We start from the raw sequence: 21,398 nt of genomic DNA on the forward strand, positions 1-21,398 counted from the left end.
GTGAGGCTCTTTTCACAGTCCCTCACGGGATCGGCTTTTGGATGGTACACCTCTTTGCCGGCAAACTCCATCCAGTCTTGGAAGCAATTGGAAGAACAGTTCCATATGCAATACCATTCGAAGCTTCCGAGTCTAGCATTGCCGATCTAGCACAACTACGTCGAAGCACGGGGAAACGGTGACGAGAGTACATCCAGCGCTTCAGGAATCTTAGGAACCGATGTTATTCGGTTCGTATAACCGAAAAGGAAGCGATCGAGTTGGCGTAGCGAGGCCTTGCAACACGGCTCAAGGACATGGCCTCCCAAGCAGATTATCCCTCGCCGGCGCACATGGTTCGAAACTATCGGCATATGAACAGCGCCACCCGGACCTCGTACCAAGACAAGTTCAAGCGTGCAGTAGTCATGGTCGATACGAGAGGAAGATGAAGTGCTCGCGGGAGACCAAGAAGTGGCGAGTGGCTGAGTGGACTCGGGGAGGAACCCCCGTGTCCCTGCAAATGGGTAAAGCCACCAGTGGCCGCCCGTGGGATTTGATTTTGACGTGACCAAGACCGAACAAATCTTCGACCTCCTGCTCAAGGAGAAACAAGTTGACGATTCTCGAAGGTCTCAAGTTCCCCACGGCGAAAGAGCTAAACGGAAAGCCGTATCGCAAATTCCACAACTCGCTCTCCCATGCCACCAACGACCGCAGGGTGTGGCGTCGGCACATCCAAGCGGCGATAGAGAAGGGGCGGCTAATTTTCAACCAGCACGCCATGAAGGTCGACACCCAACCCTTCCCCGCCGTTAACATGGTGGAAGTCACCTTCCCCGAGGGTTGCCGGCCCGGGTCCCTCGTTCAACATCAACATGGTAGGACTCGGGAACCACTCGGCAGAGATGGAGATGAGGGCAGCTGCTCTCATAGCAAGGATACGCGAGGAGGCCGCTCCACGCGATCGGCTCCGTCATGATGGCAAGCGCTACGTCACGAGAGGAGAGGTGAAGAACATAAGATATCAACGGCCTCTCTCTCGATCACCTCCTCAACAAATATGTGAGTCGGTATGACCAACGCCGACGGTCCAATTATGATGATAAAGGAGATCGTCCGGCTAGAGAAGCCGAAGACATCGTCGGCAGGATCGCGATGAGGAGGAGCACGAGCGCCGTGCCACGGAAACATCAAGGGAGCAAGATGACAACGCCGGACACTCGGGACTGCCCCTTCTTCGACACCGCTGGGATTCGGGAATGAGCCGATTGCCCACAATCGGCAATTGCCCGAGTGCAACAAGAAGAAGAAGGAGGCAGCCAACGTGTCCGTGTTCGAGCGCCTAGGGCCTCTCCCGCCACAAAGCAAACGCGGCTGAGTCACCTCGTTGGGCAGATCTTGAGGATTCGGAAGACGAGGGAGAAGTAGAAGAAGACAGGTACCACCGGCCAAGGTGGTGCCCCGACGGACTCAGCCGTTCCCAAAAGCGCGAGGGTTCGAGCGATTGCGCGGCCCGGAGGAAGCCGAAAGGTTATACCCGCATACGCTAAGGAAGGCACGACCTGATCTGGCTGCAAAGGTTCAGCGAACCCTGGATGAAGAGGGTCGTCCACGGAAAATGGAGTGGCGCCCCAAGCAAAGGAAAGCCGATGATGAGACATCGGCTGGCACAAACATGGTACTCGTCTTGCCGACAGAGCTTAGTGCTCCACGAGTTTACGATGCACTCAAGGTGGACGACAGCAGGCGCATCAAGTCAGAGGTTGGGTTGGTGTTATCCAGCCTGACCGAGTAGCAAGATTAAACCAATGAGCAAACCAGGCGAGGCTGATCCTTATGATCGGCCCCAAAAAGTTTATGAAGGGACATTACAGGACCTTCGCGTCGCTCTCCAATGAATATGGAGGCCGATTCCGAGCAATCGGCCAAAATTATCTTCATCACATGTTCTGCTTGCGTTCGAGCACCGAGCTGCGAGCGGTGGCCACGTCGGCGAGACGAGAGTCAGCATGGATTTTTGCGAAGCCGACGTGCAAGTGCAGTGCCCTGGCTAACCATACAAGCCGATATCTGCAGTCATCCAGCAGGTATCGGCTCGGGGGGCATATAACCAAATAAACATGTGAGAACATACGTGCAATGAAACATTGGGGGCCGATTAAGAAAAATCGGCCAAATAAAAAAAAAAACGACATCAAGAGCCAAGAGCCAAGAGGAATAAGAGCTCGGATCTTCTCTTCAAGAGCCAAGAGCAGATCAAGAATGGAGCACATCAAGGAGCCGATCTAACTGGCAAGGCGCAGGAAGAACGGAAGAAACTCGGGGGGCAGTTCACCTGGAAGGTTCTCTGCTTGGGGCTACGTCATGAGTTAAGGCTAATGTCGGCACATGTGGCTGGTTCGCCTTCGCTAAGGCTCGGGGGCAGCTCGCCCTAAAGGTCATTGCTCTAGGGAGCCGATTTGGTTGGAATCGGCTAGCCTTGCGACACAACCGGTTTGGAGAGCGGTGTTCGTTGCAGAGTCATCGGTTTGAGCATCCAAGACGGTTCCAGTGGCTCTTTTAAAGTCGCTTGCTCAAAGATCAAGTCGCCAGCTTACCAAGATCGGCTGTGTCATTGCTATCGGCTCATCGAGAATCGGTTCAAAAGGAATCAACAATGCCAAATTGGGGAAATTTCTTCATTAATAAACAGGATTTCTTACAAAGGGAGAACCGATTACTCAAAGAAGGAAGGACAAAAGAAGGGTCTATTGACCAATCTACTACTGCTAGGCCTATACTAGTCGATCCTAATCTACGGGCCATCACGCCTCGTCGTCATCCTCGGAACTCTCATCGGCACTGCTGCCGATGGGCTCCTCGTCGCTACTCCCGTAGCCCTCTACGGGGGCTTCATCCCCGTCTTCATCATCGCTGCTGTCGTCGTCCCACCACATGCGGAGGCGTTTCGCCGGCGGGTAGCCTTCGAGGGAGTCATCGTCGTCGTCGTCGCCGTCGTCTTCTTCTCCCTCTTCTTCAGAGGTGGGGCAGCCGTCCCAGGAGAACTGGTCGTCCTCGCTCTTTGGCTCCAGTTCCCCATCGGCGAGGAACTGAAGATCTTCGTCCCCGCTGGTCAAGGACTTGTCGTCCTCAGACCAAATGGAGGAGGCATGGCTCTCCTCGTCCCAGTCTTCCGGGGCAAGAATTTCCAGCGGCGTCTCGCGGGAGGAGTCGGACCCGTAGGAGAACTCGGAGGAAGAGGAAGAAGACATGGCGGCACAGGGGGTTTTTGGTGCTAATGCGAGGAGGACGAAGGAGACGCAAGCCGTGTGGAACGGTTAAATAAAGGGGATATGAGAAAGATTCAATGCCACAACAGTTTCCGAGGAGATGTTGCCCGGCAGGAAAATTTTACGGCCACGTGGAGAAGTGGAAGGGGCAAGGCATCATGATGGGGATTCTGCGGCAGCTCGCTTCTGCCACGACATGACCCGACGAAAGAAATCGTAATGATTTTGGAAATGTCATTTCCAAAACCAGGGGGGCATGTGTTATCACCAGAATTTGACCAAGTCAGAGGTGGGCCGCGATCAAGATGGACGTGAAGAATATATATAGGAGGAATACGTGAATCGGCCTTTTATACCAAGTTGGGCCTAATTGCCCGTGTATCTGTAACATATTAGATCGCATCTTAGTTTAGAAAGTAGAATCTTACTCGTGCACGGTTTGGTGCACGCCCACATTAGAAAGTCCCCTGGACTATAAATATGTACCTAGGGTTTATGAAATAAACAACAACTCACGTTCAACCCCAAACAAACCAATCTCGGCGCATCGCCAACTCCTTCGTCTCGAGGGTTTCTATCAGGTAAGCGACATGCTGCCTAGATCGCATCTTGCGATCTAGGCAGCACAAGCCCCACGTTGTTCATGCGTTGCTCGTATCGAAGCGCTTTTGATGGCGAGCAACGTAGTTATCATAGATGTGTTAGGGTTAGCATTGTTCTTCGTTTAAGCATGCTTACGTAGTGCAACCCTTGCATATCTAGCCGCCCTCACACCTATCTCAGGTGTGGGGCGGCACCCGCTTGATCATTATTCGGCAGATCCGATCCGTTACGATTGCTCCTTGTTCTACAAGGATTAGTTTAATATCTGCAATAGTTAGGCCTTACAAAGGGGGAGGATCCGAGTGGCACGTAGGGTGGCGTTCGCAAGTCCTAAACAGGATGTTCCGAGGATCAACTTCATGTTGGTTTTTAGGCCTTGTTTAGGATCGGCTTACGAGCACCGTGCGTGGCCGCGAGGCCCAACCTGGAGTAGGATGATCCGATTATGCGGTGAAAACCCTAAATCGTCGTAGATCTCATTAGCGCTATCTTGATCAAGCAGGACCACCAAGTATTCGTGCACCCCGTACGAATCATGGGTGGATCGGCTCTTTGAGCCGATTCACGGGATAACTCGAGAGCCGATCGAGGCTCGTATTTAATGTTTACATGTATGCCCTGCGAGAAACTAAGCGAGGCATCCCCATCACCTTCCTCGACCGGGTATAGGTCAGGTGGCACGCCCTTGCACTTCGCATCGCCGCGTGTGACCAGAAGAGCATTGCGGGCCGTCGCTCGGAGGGGTCTCAGCCAGCCGCAGCTCTAGGCTCTTCCCGGCTCTACGGTGTTGACAAGGCCGCTGCCCGCCGTTGGGTTTTGGCAGTCAACAACTACACAATCCACAACAAACTACCGCGACTGATTCCTCACAGCAATCTCAACATGCTAAACCCCAGCACAAAAAAACCCTTCCTCTCTTTGCGTGCACAGTAAAATCTGCCAGTTTCACCAATCCAAAGCCCGATCTAGGAAAGATCTACCGCAATCCGATACTATAGTTTCAGATCTAAGCTAATCGAGACCGTCAAAAGCAAGAACTGGACAAGAACATCAAGAAATGGGGACGAACACCTTGAAAACGTCAATCCGACCGCTATCCTACCAGATCCAATCTGCATATCGTCGCAAATGACCGACAATGGCTTGTTATGACAGAACGAGTACGAAGGTGAGAAGGAGAGATTGTTACCGTCATTCTTCCGGCCGAGGACGAGCTCGAGGTCGCGAGCAAACTCGAGATGCCGACGAAGACTGCGGAGCAGGTTGCGGCCGATATCCCGATGATGCTCGCCGAGGTCTCCTCCTCCGGTAGCGGTGCTCCTCCGAGCGACGGTGCGGTGGATTGGTCGGCGGGAGGGGAACCGCCGGGTGATGTGACAGTTTGGGGGAGGCGAGAGTCCGGTCGTGACTGAGAGGAAGGAGATGGGAGCGGTGAGCCTAATTATGGCGCGTGTTCCTGAATGGGCGCGGCGTCTCCGCCTCCCTTCTTCACGCGTGCAGGCTTCTGGCCGCAACGGGCCTGACCTCGAAGAAACTACCATTCCGAGCGTTCTTCCAGGATCTGTTCCGGAGGTGCTTTAAAACCCGATTTATGCAACAACGCAGTGGACTGCAGGCATCAAAACCGAAAAATGCTGGCTATGATGCGAGCCAAGGGACGGCGGACAAAGTCTACCAAACGCGCCCTGTATTCCGTCGCTGCATGCGCAGCACGAGCCTGTGTGAACATTCGGCACCTCGGAGAGACGGGCATCTTCTGGTATTTTGGTGAAGAAGCACTGTCACCAAACGGGCCCGTCCCACCTAGCGAAACCGACGGTCCTAGATTCTGGCGGCCACGCGTCGCCGAGTGGCCACGGTGCTGCAGGGCCTAACCACCACCCACACACGTCGCGACACGGAGATGTTGTTCCGTCCACCGCTTCTTCGCATAAACACCCCTAATTTGTTCGCGATATTAAATCTGGTGGCGTCTGCATCAGGCAATCTCGGGCATCTTCTCCAACCTTCCGAGGCCCGCAAGGGGCAACACGCAAAATGGCGCGGCCCTCCTCTTAATGGCCACCACACAAAAGCAAGTACGGTAGCTGCTGCTGCTCCGGGTGCCGACGTGTGTCTTCTCACAACAACAGAGGAAAGCGTACCTCTCCGCCGACGCCGACGCCGACGACAACGCCACCGCCTCCCGGGTCTCCGTGCTACGCCACCGAACGCACCCACAGTTGGTCAATCAATCCGAGCGGCGTCGTGCTCCCAGAACTCCCAGATCCCAGAAGGCGGCACCCCGCCGATCTGATGCACCCGCGCGCGGCAACCAGGTACCCCTACCTTTTTCCGCTGCTCACTCCACGCTCGGTTTCTATTAATAATACAGGACCCGCGCGGCACCCCTCTCAGATCCCTCTCTCTCGCTGTATCCCATTTCTGAATCCAAAATCCCTCCTTCGGGGCTCCTCCGATTTGTGTCTGCAGCGGCGATGCGGTGGAAGCTTAACACCTCCGCCTACAAGCGAGTGTCGTCCAGGGACGCGCCCATGGATCCTGACGTCGAGACGCAACGTACGTGCCCTGCCGTCTGCCCATTCCCCACTCCCCTACGTCCCGTCATTTCCGTGGCCGCGAAACCGATTTCACTTGTTCCTCTTTCTTTCTTTCTTTCTCTGATGACGGCATATTGTGTTTGGTTTCGGCAGCCAAGATGCCGTCGGACGCCGCCGGTCCGTCATGGCGGATGTCGCTGCCGCACGTGTGCGTCGCCACGCTCACCTCATTCCTCTTCGGGTACCACTCAGGGTGCGTGCGCCTGCCTGCTCATCATGCTTGCTCTGGTCCCCTCGCATCGCATGTCTCTAGTGTTTTCTGCTACTCACGTTTGTTTCATGATACACGCGCAGAGTGGTGAACGAGCCGCTGGAGAGCATCTCCGCCGACCTGGGCTTCGCTGGGAACACGCTCGCTGAAGGTACTATCACCTCTCCAATTCAATGTTTCTTATGAACTTCCGTGATGTGATGTCATTGTCACGGAGGTGACGAAATTTGCGGCGGATGCAGGGCTTGTGGTGAGCATATGCTTGGGAGGGGCCTTCCTCGGATGCCTATTCAGTGGCTCCGTAGCTGATGGCATCGGCCGACGTCGCGCGTTCCAGCTCAGTGCACTGCCCATGATCATCGGTGCTGCCGTCAGGTATTGACTCCAGTCTTTTCCCTCAATCCTTGTCTCTATGCAGTTTCGTCAGTTAATGCCTTTATTTTATTACAACTTGCTAGGGGTATTCATTATTTTTGTGTCTATGTACTTGATTGCTGGGTACTATTAAACAAATACATATACTTGCTGACTGCTGATTTGGTCATTTTCTGGGTAATTTATAGTTGCTCAAAAACACCTTCGTTGTTAGTATAATAATAACAGAGTAGCAAATCGCACCTCTGTTAATCTGTAGTAACTCAGAAAGTTAATGTGATGATCGTGGAACACTTGCGTAGATGTTAGGTCTATCCTTTCGTCACCCGGCAAATTTGTTTGCTTTCTCTAATTGGATGAGGTCTAGTGCCACATAGTAACGCATTGGTTTGCTACATTCATTCAGTATGATTTGCTTTGCAATCGCTAAGATTTTTAAACTTGAAATGCATATAAAAACCTACAATGGTGACTGGTGGGTACTCCCTATACTATTTAATCCACAGCTGGTAGGAACATTAGACCATTCCTGTTATTGTGTTCTGTTAGACCATTCTGAAGAAAAAACATTTTGCAGTGCTCTCACTTATAGTCTGGAAGGTATGCTCTTTGGAAGATTCTTGGTTGGAATAGGAATGGGGTTGGGCCCACCAGTGGCTTCACTCTATATAACTGAGGTATGCATTGTGTCTTCTTGTCAATGTATGATGTCTAACAACATGTATCAATACAGTTCAGCCATGATCATTTTCACCTCTGATTGATGATTCTAGGTTTCTCCTCCGTCCGTGAGGGGTACATATGGCAGCTTTGTTCAGATTGCGACCTGTCTCGGGATCTTATTTTCTCTCCTAATTGGTACACCTGTCAAGGACATTGATAGATGGTCAGAAGCTTGTGCTGCACTTCTTCAATCTTTACAAGTGTGTTGCAGTCAATACTTATCGAATTGATCTGTAACGATATCATCCTTGCTATGGCAGGTGGAGAGTGTGTTTCTGGGTTGCGGTTGTCCCAGCAGCCTTACAAGCTATTGGTATGGAGTTCTGTGCTGAGAGCCCACAGTGGCTATATAAGGTACCATCACTTTGAGATATTGCTTATCTTCTGTGTCACCTTTCTGAATTATCAATTTAGAGCTTTAACCATTGGAAGTGCCTGCTTCTCTTTCAATATGCTTCTATTATGTATTTATATATTCCGAGCAGATTATCTTATAACACTCTACTGCACTGCAAACCTGATTTCTTAGAAACAACATGACTTTTGGTAAATGTATGTGATTTCCATTTATAGGCCTTTCCACAAGTCTTTTAACACTGTTCACTTAACTTCTTCTTTTGAACTATGCTATTTACTTAACTGGGTATGGGTTGAATCAGCAGTGTGTCTATTGGGCTGTTGGCTACAATCTTCCCCACCACCCTACGGGCTACGGTTTTCATCCCAACATGGAATTTATTGCATAGTGTTACTCAATAATACTCTCCGTTCAAAAATAATCGAAGTTCTAGGTTTGTCTGAAGTCAAACCATATTAAGTTTGACCAAGTCTGTAGAAAAATACATTAACACACCTACCGCACCAATTTAGTTCTATTAGATTCATCATCATTTTACTTCCATATTATATAGGTTTGACGTTATAGGTATTGACAAATCTTCTTATAAAGACGTTTGACTTAGGACAAACCTAGAACTTCGATTATTTTGGAACAGAGGGAGTAAGAATTATATTTTTCTCGAAAATAAAAATAAGCACTGATGACTAAGCCATTGACACAGATAGGTTGAGATAGAATGCACATATATATCCTGCTACAGATCAATGAGCGTCCAGGTTACCCAATACCATGATATAGAGCTCTGTCTATGCCCCATTGTGTATCAGATTTTTTTCTTTGGCTCGATACGAACAAAACACTTGATATCTAAGAAGTAACTTGATTTAGCATTTTCCTGTTCTAAGTGATTTGAAGGGTCCTGCTCTTGTTTGTAGTGTGGAAGAACAAATGAAGCAGAAATTCAGTTTGAGAAGCTTCTAGGCCCTCTTCATGTAAAATCTGCTATGGCAGAACTTTCTAGATCTGAAAGAGGAGATGACGGAGAAAGTGTAAAGTACTCAGAGTTGTTTTATGGTCGTCACTTTAATGGTACATGCTGTTCTATTATCCATTTGGTCACATTTATGTGCTTCATTATAACCTTATTACTGTTCTCGAAGTTTGTTCATTACAAGTCCACTCTTTTGCTACAGTTGTTTTTATTGGCACAACGCTCTTTGCTTTACAACAGTTATCGGGCATAAATTCTGTGTTCTATTTCTCATCAACTGTGTTCAGAAGTGTGGGCGTGCCCTCTAGCCTTGCCAATATATGCATGGGGATTGCAAATTTATCAGGTAAGTCCATTGAAGCTGTTCTGTTCTCCTACTCTGTTATATTCGTTTACGGATCTAATTTTGGCATGTTTGCTACCAGGTTCTGTCGTAGCTATGCTTCTAATGGACAGACTAGGGAGAAAAGTTCTTCTTGCAGGAAGCTTCTTTGGCATGGTGAGCGCATTTACTGTAATTGTAAATTTGTGAGACATATTGTATATTACTGACTGCGCTTCCTTGCTGGTGCAGGCCTTCACAATGGGACTTCAGGCTATTGGTGCAAATCGTCATCACCTTGGTGCTGCAAGTGTGTATTTTTCAGTTGGTGGCATTCTGCTGTAAGTTTTAGTTTTATAGCATTCAGTTATTTGATTCCACTATGCAAGCTTCTTGACCTTAGTTTTGGTCTTTCGAATCATCTCCTTTAAGTGGGTATGTTGCCAATTGCCCAACCCCGCTACTTCAGGGGTCACTGGTGCTCACAATCTCCACTTTGATATTTTCCCTCCCACAAAACCACTGATATGGACCGGATGTCCCACATGGCCCAAATTGCTGGCTTTGGCGTGTTAACATGAAATCAGACACCTTTCACACGCTAGAGATAATGTGGCTAAACGCATGACATGAACGCATGGCCCCACCTGTCAGATTGTTCAATGATACTCCTCTCTCTCCAAATCCTTAGCCACACTTGTATTCTGCACCCGTATGGGTCAAGGAATCCACCACAGCAGTTACTTTCTTTTAGTAACCTGTATGTTAGCATCTTACCATGAAACATTTTATCTATGTGCTCGTGGTAGCACTCTTAAACTTTTTTGAGAGTTTCTTATAATTGTGGTACTTAAGCCATTTAGTTACAGTTAAACATTTTGTTGGCAGGTTTGTTTTGTCATTTTCGTTGGGAGCAGGCCCAGTTCCAGGACTTCTTCTGCCTGAGATTTTCCCAAACAAAATTCGGGCCAAAGCTATGGCTCTTTGTATGTCTGTGCATTGGGTAAGAGTTCTCTCTTTTCAGAATGAAAGGATAATTAGTACATGCTATATATTCTTCATCAGAACTACAGAGAAATCTGGCAATATATTTTCTAAAATTTGTGTGCTAGCTTGCCTTGTGCTTTAGTTTGATTTATAGTAAATTCATAAATTAGAAAATAGCGAAAATGCCTTAGCAATGTCTAGAAGTGTTCAAATTTGGATTAAGTATATAGAGATGCGCACCTTTTGAATGGAACAGGGAAGCTGGATAGAATATTATAGTCATATACCCAGTTATGTTACTGTGAGCAATTGAAGAATTTACAATTTTCTGTCAGTCGTGGGCGACATGCTGTACTAGAACAAATTATGCCACAAAGTCAGATGCTTTTTGGTTAGTAGCCAACAAGTTCACTGCCCAAGTGTTGGTTTTTGTACTCCACTAGATATCTTTTATTATAGCTGTACTTCCCTGAATTGATTTCTTAATAGTTGGAACACGAGAAGACAAGAATCCACTAGATATCTTTTATTATAGCTGTACTTCCCTGAATTATAATCATGTGTTCCTTAGTTGACACTGCTTGACTGTAATGGGCAGGTCGTGAACTTCTTTGTCAGTTTGTTATTCTTGCGGCTTCTGGAGAAACTTGGTCCACAAGTTCTGTACACGATGTTTTCATCAGCTTGTGTGGTAGCAGCGATATTTGTGCGGCGGCATGTAGTCGAAACAAAAGGGAAAACTTTGCAGGAGATCGAAGTTTCACTCTTACAAACACAGTAAAGGTACTCCCTGCTCCTTCTTCTGAAATAATCCATTTCGGACCATCTGTCTGTCTATCAGCCTGCATCTATAATTAGCAGTGGTGATGCTATAGGGTGGAAGGGATACACAAATCTGAACTTAATTCTGCGGACGTTTCTTAGATTGAGAAGTTTTTATGCACAGCACTAGGAAAACTTAGCACATGATAATCTGGAATTAACTGGGAGCATGCTCTTGTTATTGCAGGTTTTATCTGGGCAATGTCTTCTTCGGTATGATAGGAATTCGCTGATCAAGTCCATTCCCAGCTCAAGTGAACTTGATCAGTCTTGCAGACAGAATGCCCTACGCTGGTCTCAGGGAAGTTCCCAGCCATGCACCTGTGACCACGGGAGAGGCATACAATTTTACACATACTTAACAGATTCGTGAGGTCTGTTTCTGTATAGGCTGATAGGTTGCATGTATTTATGTTGTCTTATTGTTTAACTACTGGCCAGTAAGAGAAAAGTGGCGTTTGGTTACTGAACAGTGTAACTGAGATGTTGTACCATGTGTTCGGAATAACACCACCAACGTGCCTTGTTGGGCGTTTATGTATTCTTAGCTCCCACCTGGGTTCGCCAGTTGTACGGAAAGCAAGATTTTATGTACTCCTATTCAATCGAACCTAGCAGAAGCGAGCTCAGCCATGGTACGTGACCATCTAACTTGAGTTGGCCTTGAAAATGCTTATGCAGTTTGACCATGATCGAACTGCATAGGCTGTTCCTACCTGTGGGTGCACTCTCATCTAATGGGTGCCATTTCTCCGTGTGTGTGCTCTTAAGGCCAGGATTAAGCTCAAAACAAGGATACAATATATCAAAGCATCAGTTGAATATGACAAATCAATCAGATATTTATATCTTGTGTAAAATGTGTAATCTTCAAGATAGATTACTAATAATCACAATTATGTTCGCTAAGGCAGCATGATCATACACAAACAAGGATTTCAATCATGTCATGCGGGTCATTGGAATTCAGCAGTGCATGTGCTCCAGAAAGATAATTTGCTGAAGATCGATCTTTACATGCAATTCTAGAGTTGGGTATACAGAAGTTGAACTTCCATAGCCAAACTTGTCCAACAAATAAGTTTATGTAGTAGTTGAAAAGATCGTATGCCGCACCTAGAGGAGGGGGGGGGGGGTTGAATAGGTGCTAACCAATTTTTAGTTCTTTTTCAATTTAGGCTTGACACAAAGGTAAGTTCTCTAGATATGCAACTAAGTGAATTTACCTATATAATAAGGCAATCAACTAAGCAAGATATAGCTATGCAATATAAGAGATAGAATAGGATAGAGGTAACCGAGAGTGGAGCACGCGATGATACGGAGGTGATTCCCGTAGTTCCCTTCCTTTGCAAAAATGTACGTCTACGTTTGGAGGAGTGTGGTTGCTACGGAAGCCAAACCAACAGCCACGAAGGCTTCACTCAGATAGTCAGATCTCCGGTGAGCAACGCCACGAAGGCCTAGCCCACTTCCACTAAGGGATTTCCTCGAGGCGGAAACCGGGCCTTTACAAGGTTCTTGGGGCACACATCCACAACTGAATTGGAGGCTCCCAAATCTGTAACAATACAACAATCAACAACAACACATCAACACAAATCAACTAGAGAACCAAATAGGAACACTAGCATGAGATCTCTCAAACAAATGAGGGGGAAATGAAAAACGCTTCGGTGAGGATGTAGATCGGTGTCTTCTCCTTCGAATCTCCAAAGATCAAGAGCTGTGGTTGGGGGAGGAAGGAGATCTTGCAAATCTTGTGTTTCTTGAGGTGGCTCTAATGGAGGTGAAGCTTGGCAGATTTCTTGTGCAATGATTGAGCAACTTGTCCCTTTGGAGAAGAGAGCTATTTATATGATTGGAGCTCTCAGATCTGACCGTTTGGACGAAATCTAGTAACACCGGAAGTTCCGGCCAGGAGGGCCGGAAGTTCCGGCTGGCACCGGAAGTACCGACCAGGAGGGCCGGAAGTTCCGGCAGGAGGAAACTGCGTCAGATGACCTGGTCAACAAAGATTGGGGCGGAACTAGGGCGGAACTTCCGGCGACCGGAAGTTCCGGCCAAGTTCCGGAATTCCGAGAAAACCATACTGGACATTACTGAGCCACAATTCAGGAATTCCGGAACTTGTCCGGAAGTTGGGCGGAAGTTCCGCTGACCGGAACTTCCGGCCAACTTCACCGGAACTTCCGGCCAGGAAATAAAATCTGCAAACAGAACTGCGCTGAAGGGCCTCTGCAGGAAGCACCAGGTCGGAACTTCCGCCTGCTGGGGTCGGAACTTCCGCCAGAAACAAAAAGACCTTCAGAACTTCAGAACAGCCATACCATTTCACCGATCAAATATATTTCTCGAAAACTTGTACCTGTCTACATCAACACACATAAATATATACCTAGTGTTGACATCAAACACACAAAACCCACAAGGGCGGGAAATGTTCTTTCAATCTCCCCCTTTTTGGTGTTTGATGACAACACAAGTATTTGCAAGGAATGAATAATGTAAACCAACAAAGTGAAAGATATAGAGGAGCTCCCCCTAGATATGAGCATTGGTACATAAGAAGCTCCCCCTATATCTTGCATCCGTCTTCCATGGGTTATCAAAACAACATAGTGATAAGCATATGGATAATAAGATCATGCACACATAGATAACCATGGAAGACTCACATACGGAGTTTACCATACACATAGATAAAGTTTACAAGCCAAATAAACTAAGAACATAGTTCGACACCACAAGGATAAATAGAATCACAAGCGATAAAAATCAAAGCCAACACGAGCTTGTGACTCCCCCATGCAAATACCCAACGGAGAGCAACCTAATAAGGTTCTCACTCTCCCCCTTTGGCACCAAGGCACCAAAAAGGGAAAGGAGAAACTACACGTCCCAAGGGTCGGCGTTAGCCCAGCCGGGAGGGAGGTTCGATGTAGCGCCGGGGTAGGGAGGAGTGTGAGGAGGAGACTCGATCTCAAGACCATCCGGAGGAAGAGGAACACCATGCCGAGAAACCCACTCAGCCTCCGGAGTGATATTCTCCTCGGATCCGGGAGGAGACACTTCCACCTCAAGCACCCTCATGATGCTCTTCTGACGAACCCGAGACTTCTTGGCTTCTGCATGCTGCTGATACTGACGGTGGTTGACTGCAGAGGTGAGGCAAAAACTCTGTCTCATGCGGCGAGCAAGCTTAGAATCCCAGCTAGGTGGCTTCTCATCCATGGGGGGAACATCTTCTATGAGGGAGTTGTGGCGCTTGGTCCTCAGAACCTTCACTTCATGGGATGTGATGTTGAGAGGAATAGAGTGAAGGAGGGTACTCTCACAAGTATCAACCCAAGTGTCCTCAATGAGCTTCATAATGTACGGAGCAAACGAGGGAAGCTTCTTCTCCATCACACATGACCACATCTCATGGTAGATGTAGTCCATCACATCAAGCTTCTCACCGGTGCCCTTCTTAGCAAAGGAGTTTGCCATTAGATCCACTTCATATAGATGTAACTCATCAAGGTTGCCACCCTTTGGTCCAATGGTTTCCCGGTAGACTCTAAGCATAATGTCCCAAGTAGGGAGAAGATCCGCACTCTTGCCCGGAATACCCCAACCTTTGATGTAGAGGTGCTCCAAGACTTCCCTTGTTTGAGCAAATGAACTATCATGGCACCTCCAACCATTTGCATCTACGCCCGGGTAGCGAGGGTATCCAAGGGCACTTCCAAACTTTGCCAAGTTAGACTCAAGGAGCCTTTCATGAGTCATCCACCGGAATGTTATAGCTTCATCTTGTTTAAAGTGGACGGTGGCATAGAATTGTTGAATCAACCCGATATCATAATCCTTGTTGAGCTCCATAATGGGATAGATCCCAAACTCACCACACATAGCATAGGCTTCTTCAAAGTACCTAGAAGCGGCCATCTTGGCGGTGTCAATGGCATGTTGAGGGGCTACCCCTTCTTGAATGGCACATAGACCTCATAGAAAATCTCCTCTTGAGTCTTGTTGTGGAACCGCTTATCCCCAACCCTATTGCTCCGAGGGGTGAGGTAAGGGTTCATGTCACGGAGCTCCTTTTACTCAAGATACTGCATGTTCTTCACGGATACATGGATATTCTTGCCTCTAACTCATGGGTGTCTTATGCATTTGAGCAGATTGTTGACGAGCCGTGAGCTTGGATGGTCTAGTTTGCTCAAGTTCTTCCTCAATCTCATCCACATTAGCCTTGCCTCTCTTCTTAGAACCACCTGGGATGGAATCAAAAGGATAGGAATGATAAATGGGTGCACACTAGCAAGGAGGCCAAAACCAGAGCCTGCACAGGATATTGAGTAACAGCAGAAAAATTTGCCAGGCCGGAAGTTCCGGTGAGAACCGGCGGAAGTTCCGCCCGGGGCGGAAGTTCCGGCGTGCAGGGCCGGAACATCCGGCTGTTCGAAAACCAAGACGATTGCTCACCAGATCTGCGGCAATGGCTTGGTGAACCGCATTACCACAACATCCTATGCAAGATCTAGTAAAGGAAAGGCATCTAGAGATGTTCTACCATAGCTTTGCCTAGAGTATGCCCTATAGTTCATCTAGTGAGGTCTACCCACACATAGAGAGGGAGAGGGCACAAACCGGGGGGAGCCATGGAGGAGGAGAGGGAGGGGATGCCAATCCACGGAGCCGATCCGGCGGAGGTCGCCGGAGGAGGGAGATCCGGCCGGAGGGAGGTGCGGCCGCCACAGGGAGAGAGAAGCCTTCAAACAGATCTTGGGTGGGGGAAAGTGAGGGGGCAGGAACTGCTCCCCCGTTCCCGACCAGATAAGTAGTGGGATTGTAAGGGCGGAAGTTCCGCTCGTTGGAGCTGGAACTTCTGGTCCCTCGTAAACCACACTCACTGATCACGTACAGTGGGCAGGAGCTGGTAGATAGATTCCAGCCGGAAGTACCGGTCGAAACGACCGGAACTTCCGGTGAAACAGAAAAAACTGTGCCAGGAACAGGTTTTGACAGGAAAGTGGTGCACTCGGAGAGGGAAGAGGATATGGCTTAGATGAGATAGGCTTAGGACAGATGCGCCAAACTGTGAGATGGTACATGATCACTCATTTTTGCAAATAATGCAAATGAAGGCCAAAAGTGAGTGATTTCCCATAAACAAGGAGATGTCAATAAAATCCAAAGAAGATCCAAATAACTCCAACTCTTCATAAAGAAGAGTGTGGTGGCCTAGGCCACCATATATGAGTGTTATGGCATGGCACCGCGAAGATATATCTTGGGTCCAAGCCACTACTCATCATTGAAGCTCACATATCAACATATGATATTAAGAGAATGATTTCTTAATGTTGGCATTATGGGGGAGGGATAGCTCAATAATTTAAACCGCACTCCCCCTATTTCCATGCCCACATCTAAACCAAATAAAGTTTTGAGACAAAAGTGTGTTTGCAAGATGGTCAAGCTATACTCCTTGAATCAATGATATTTAGCTCATTCCTCAAATAAGAGAATCTTGCTTCATCAAGAGGCTTCGTGAATATATCGGCAAGTTGATCTTTGGTAGGAACATAGATAAGCTCAATATCACCACGGGCAACATGATCCCTAATGAAATGATTCCGGATCTCAATATGCTTCGTTCTTGAATGTTGCACCGGATTATAGGCAATCTTGATGGCACTTTCATTGTCACATAATAGAGGCACTTTGTCACAAATGACACCGTATTCCTTTAAAGTTTGCCTCATCCATAACAATTGAGTGCATCCACTTGCGGCGGCAACATATTCGGCTTCGGCGGTGGAGAAAGATATACAATTTTGCTTCTTAGAAGAACAACACACCAGGGACCTACCAAGAAATTGGCAAGCCCCGGAAGTTGATTTCCTATCATCCTTGTCTCCCTCCCAATCCGCATCGGTGTATCCATTGAGAATAAAACTTGAGCCTTTGGGGTACCAAATACCATATCTTGGGGTATCAACCAAATACCGAAAGATTCTTTTGAGAGCCATCATGTGGCTCTCCTTAGGAGAAGCTTGATACCTTGCACACACACCAACACTCAACACTATGTCCGGTCTAGATGCACAAAGGTAAAGCAAGGATCCAATCATGGAGCGATATACCTTTTGATCCACCTCTTTACCACTGGGATAAAGTGCAAGATGACATTTGGTAACCATAGGAGTGGCTACACCCTTCAACTCGGTCATCTTGAACCTCTTGAGCATGTCTTGGAGATATTTTGCTTGGTTGATGAAGGTTCCTTCCCTCAATTGCTTGATCTCAAAACCAAGGAAGAACTTCATCTCTCCCATCATGGACATCTCAAACCTATCGGTCATAAGCTTTGAGAATTCATCATTGAAAGCCTTGTTAGTAGAGCCAAAGATAATATCATCAACATATAATTGGCAAACGAAAAGCTCCCCATTGACCCTCTTAGTAAAAAGAGTGGGATCGATTAGCCCAACATCAAACCCACGGTCTACCAATAATTCTTTAAGGTGCTCATACCAAGCTCTAGGAGCTTGTTTGAGACCATAAAGAGCTTTATCAAGCTTGTAGACATGGTTAGGGAAGTTGAGATACTCAAACCCCGGGGGTTGCTTAACATAAACCTCTTCATGCAAAGGACCATTAAGAAATGCACTTTTCACATCCATTTGTTGTAACTTAAAGTTATGATGCGATGCATAAGCAAGAAGGATACGGATGGACTCAAGGCGAGCCACATGAGCATAGGTTTCTCCAAAGTCAATTCCCTCAACTTGAGAGAACCCTTGAGCCACCAATCTTGCCTTGTTCCTCACAACATTTCCAAACTCATCTTGCTTGTTCTTGAAAATCCATTTAGTGCCTATAACATTGCGGCACCCCTTTGGCTTCTCTACTAAGGTCCATACTTTGTTGCGCTTGAAGTTGTTGAGTTCTTCGTGCATAGCTTCCAACCAATCCGAATCTTCAAGGGCTTCAAATACTTTCTTGGGTTCCACTAAGGAGATATAAGCATGATGATTGCTAAAGTTAGCCAATTGCCTTCTTGTGGAAACCTTTGCCCTTACATCACCAAGAACCTTGTCATGTGTGTGTCCAAGACGCTCAAGTTGCCTTTCTCTTCTTGCTAGACGACGGGCCTCGATCTCCTCCTTGGTTCTTCTTGGCCTTGGAGGTATCACTTGATCAACTTGATCATTTGGGTCCCCGTCTTGACCTTCAACTTGAGCAACTTCAATTTCTTGAGTGTGCTCAACCTCATGTGCTTGATCTTGGACATCATTTGGTGCGGAGCAAATATCAAATGGATACTCGTCGGAGCCATCATGAATTCTTGGTTATCTTGTCCTTGATATTGTCCTTGATCTTGTCCTTGATCTTGTCCTTGATCTTGCACACAAGAGGGAGGGTCTTGTTCTTGTTCTTGGGTTGGTGCATCATTTGCTTCACTTGATGGGGTTTGTTGATGTTGAGAAGATGAGGGCTCCACCGTGCTACAGCATAGTCCTTCCCGACACGCCACACCGTGTCCCTCAATGGGGCGGAAAAATCCCACACCCATTCTTATTATGGCATCTTGAGATATTTCATCACCTGCACAAACATCAACTTGCCCCACTTGGGAGCCATCATTTTCTTCGAACTTCACACTACAAGTTCAATGATAATCTTGGAAGATATATCAAAGATTCTATAAGTGTGAGATTCGGCACCGTAACCAACACATATACCCTCCAAAGCTTTAGGAGCAAATTTAGATAAACGAACTCCTTTGATTTTGTAGAAACACTTACACCCGAACACCTTGAAGTATGAGATATTAGGCTTGTTCCCGGTGAGTATTTCATATGGAGTCTTGTTCAAGCCCTTGCGGAGATAGAGCCGGTTAGAGGAGTGGCAAGCGGTGGAGATGGCTTCGGCCCAAAAGTTATAGCGGGATTTATACTCCGCCATCATAGATCTTGCCATATCCATAAGAGTCCGGTTCTTCCTCTCCGAAACACCATTTTTTTGAGGGGTGTAAGCAGCGGAATATTGATGACGAATCCCCTCATCACAAAGAAAATCATTGAGTGTATAGTTCTTGAACTCGGAGCCGTTGTCACTTCTTATTGCCATAATGAGGAGGTTGTGTTGGCGTTGCACCTCGGTAGCAAAGTCAATGAATATTTGTTGAGTCTCATCTTTTGTCTTGAGAAAGTAGACCCAAGTGTATCTTGAGTAGTCATCAACAATCACCAAGCAATGTTTCTTCGCACCAAGACTTGCATGAGTGACGGGACCAAAGAGATCCACATGAAGGAGCTCCAAGATCCTCTTGGAAGAGATGATAGTCTTGCTTGGATGCGGAGAGTCATGCATTTTGCCTTCAACACAAGCCCTACAAACACGATCTTTGGCAAAAGACACATTTTCCATTAGTCCCACAATATGGTTCCCCTTGTGAAGACTTTGCAAAGTTCTCATGTTGACATGGGCCAAGCGGCGATGCCACAACCAACCCACATCCGCCTTTCCGAATAGACACATCGCACTTGACGTGGTTTTCCCCGAAAAGTCCACCACACACTAGTAGGAAAATCCTCATCAGTGCCGCACCAAAAATGGCTTCTGTGGCGCATGGGAGGTGCGCCACAGAAACGTCGCCACAAAAATAAGGTTTCTGTGGCGCACCTGCCCATGCGCCACGTAATTAAGGTTTACGTGGCGCACGTGTTCTTAGGTGCGCCACGGAAAGCGTGCGCCTACGGAATTGGTTTTCGGTGCGCCACGGAATTTGCTTGTATTATACACGATTTTGTGCTGCCTGCTATACACATGCGGTTTATAGACAAGCAATATACGGATATACGGAGTTATATACAGCAACATTCAGATATAATATAAATATCATGTACATTGCACGGATATAACATAGACATCATCATCACATTACTTAGAGCCCGATCGAGATACATATATAGTGGCAAGTGTCAAATGTTTTGCATACAACTCTTAATTCATACAAAATTCACAATTTCGAGATACAAAGTAGTCTTCATCCGGTTCCTCCTTTGCTCCCTCATCTCTACCCACCGGGCTCGCTTGCATCGGGGTCCTTCATCCAGTTCCTACTATGATGAAAATGGAAGAAAGTGAGACCAACAAGTCCGATGCACAAGAGAAATGGAATAAATGCCTCATACATTGTTGGTCAACACAAATATTAACATTCGGGGACGGCGTAAGTGAGACCAAGTCCGATGCACAAGAGATTGATATTTGTGCTATCTTACCGGGCTCACTTACGCCGCCCCGAGTGTACGTTGACCAAACATTTTAATCATCGGCATTTTGAAAATCTCAAAGCAAATGGAATGACAAAATGGAATAAGTGCCTCATACATTGTTGGTCAACACAAATACTATGGTCGAAACCATAGTTGCGAGTATACACCGCGAGTATACTTTGCAGAAGGGCCCCCTTTCCCGGCCGCCGTTCCGTGAACGGGTGCTTGACGACACAACGACGCCGATCCGCCTCTCCGGCGCGAGAACCACGGCAGTCCCTCGCCGTCCAGCTGAACGAGTCCTTGATGCAAAGACCGTGCCGGCCTGCCTGGCATTATGCCGGGCCGTGTTGCCGGCTTCGGGCCGTGCCCGCGCCCGCATCTGCTCGCCTTTTGCCCGGTGAACCAATAGATCGATCGTTGGAATAAGGAAACCGATGACGGCCGGTCGCAAGATTAAATTGCGATCGGCCGTCATCGGCTTCCTTATTCCAACGATTGGTCTATTCGTTCACCGGGCAAAAAGACGAAGAGTGCAGGGCGCGTGAGACACGGCCTGAAACGCGGCAACAAGGGTCGGCATGATGCTAGGGAGGCTAGCACCGTCTTTGCATTAAGGACTCGTTCACGTACTGGACGGCGAGAGAAGAAAAGTGGTGATGCGTCGGAGAGGCAGGTCGGCGTTGTTGTCTCGTCAAAGACTCGTTCACGGAACGGCGGCCGGGGAAAGGGGGCCCGTCTACAAAGTATATTGCGGCATATAGGTGACCAAACATTCTAATCATCGGCACTAAAATGGAAGAAAGAGCCAAGTGGTATCTCAACTAGATATCATATGCCTCATACTTTGTTGGTCGAAAGAAATATTAACATTCCGGGATGGGGTCGGTGAGGC

At 47.6% G+C, this 21,398-nt stretch overlaps 1 protein-coding gene across 1 annotated transcript; it reads left to right on the forward strand.

Moving 5' to 3' along the window:
- Nucleotides 1–6,255: 6,255 nt before the first annotated feature.
- LOC124692132 (probable plastidic glucose transporter 2) lies at nt 6,256–11,798 on the forward strand. The gene is made up of 14 exons (XM_047225434.1): nt 6,256–6,413; nt 6,548–6,647; nt 6,749–6,816; nt 6,908–7,040; nt 7,618–7,717; nt 7,814–7,926; nt 8,024–8,117; nt 9,039–9,192; nt 9,297–9,440; nt 9,520–9,593; nt 9,669–9,757; nt 10,305–10,419; nt 11,002–11,186; nt 11,413–11,798. The coding sequence occupies exons 1-13, from the start codon at nt 6,332–6,334 to the stop codon at nt 11,182–11,184; spliced, it is 1,449 nt and encodes a 482-aa protein (XP_047081390.1). The 5' UTR covers nt 6,256–6,331; the 3' UTR covers nt 11,185–11,186; nt 11,413–11,798.
- The last annotated feature ends 9,600 nt before the right edge of the window (nt 11,799–21,398 follow it).

Source organism: Lolium rigidum, chromosome 2 (genome assembly GCF_022539505.1).
Source record: "Lolium rigidum isolate FL_2022 chromosome 2, APGP_CSIRO_Lrig_0.1, whole genome shotgun sequence".
In the NCBI taxonomy this organism is placed as follows: Eukaryota; Viridiplantae; Streptophyta; class Magnoliopsida; order Poales; family Poaceae; genus Lolium; species Lolium rigidum.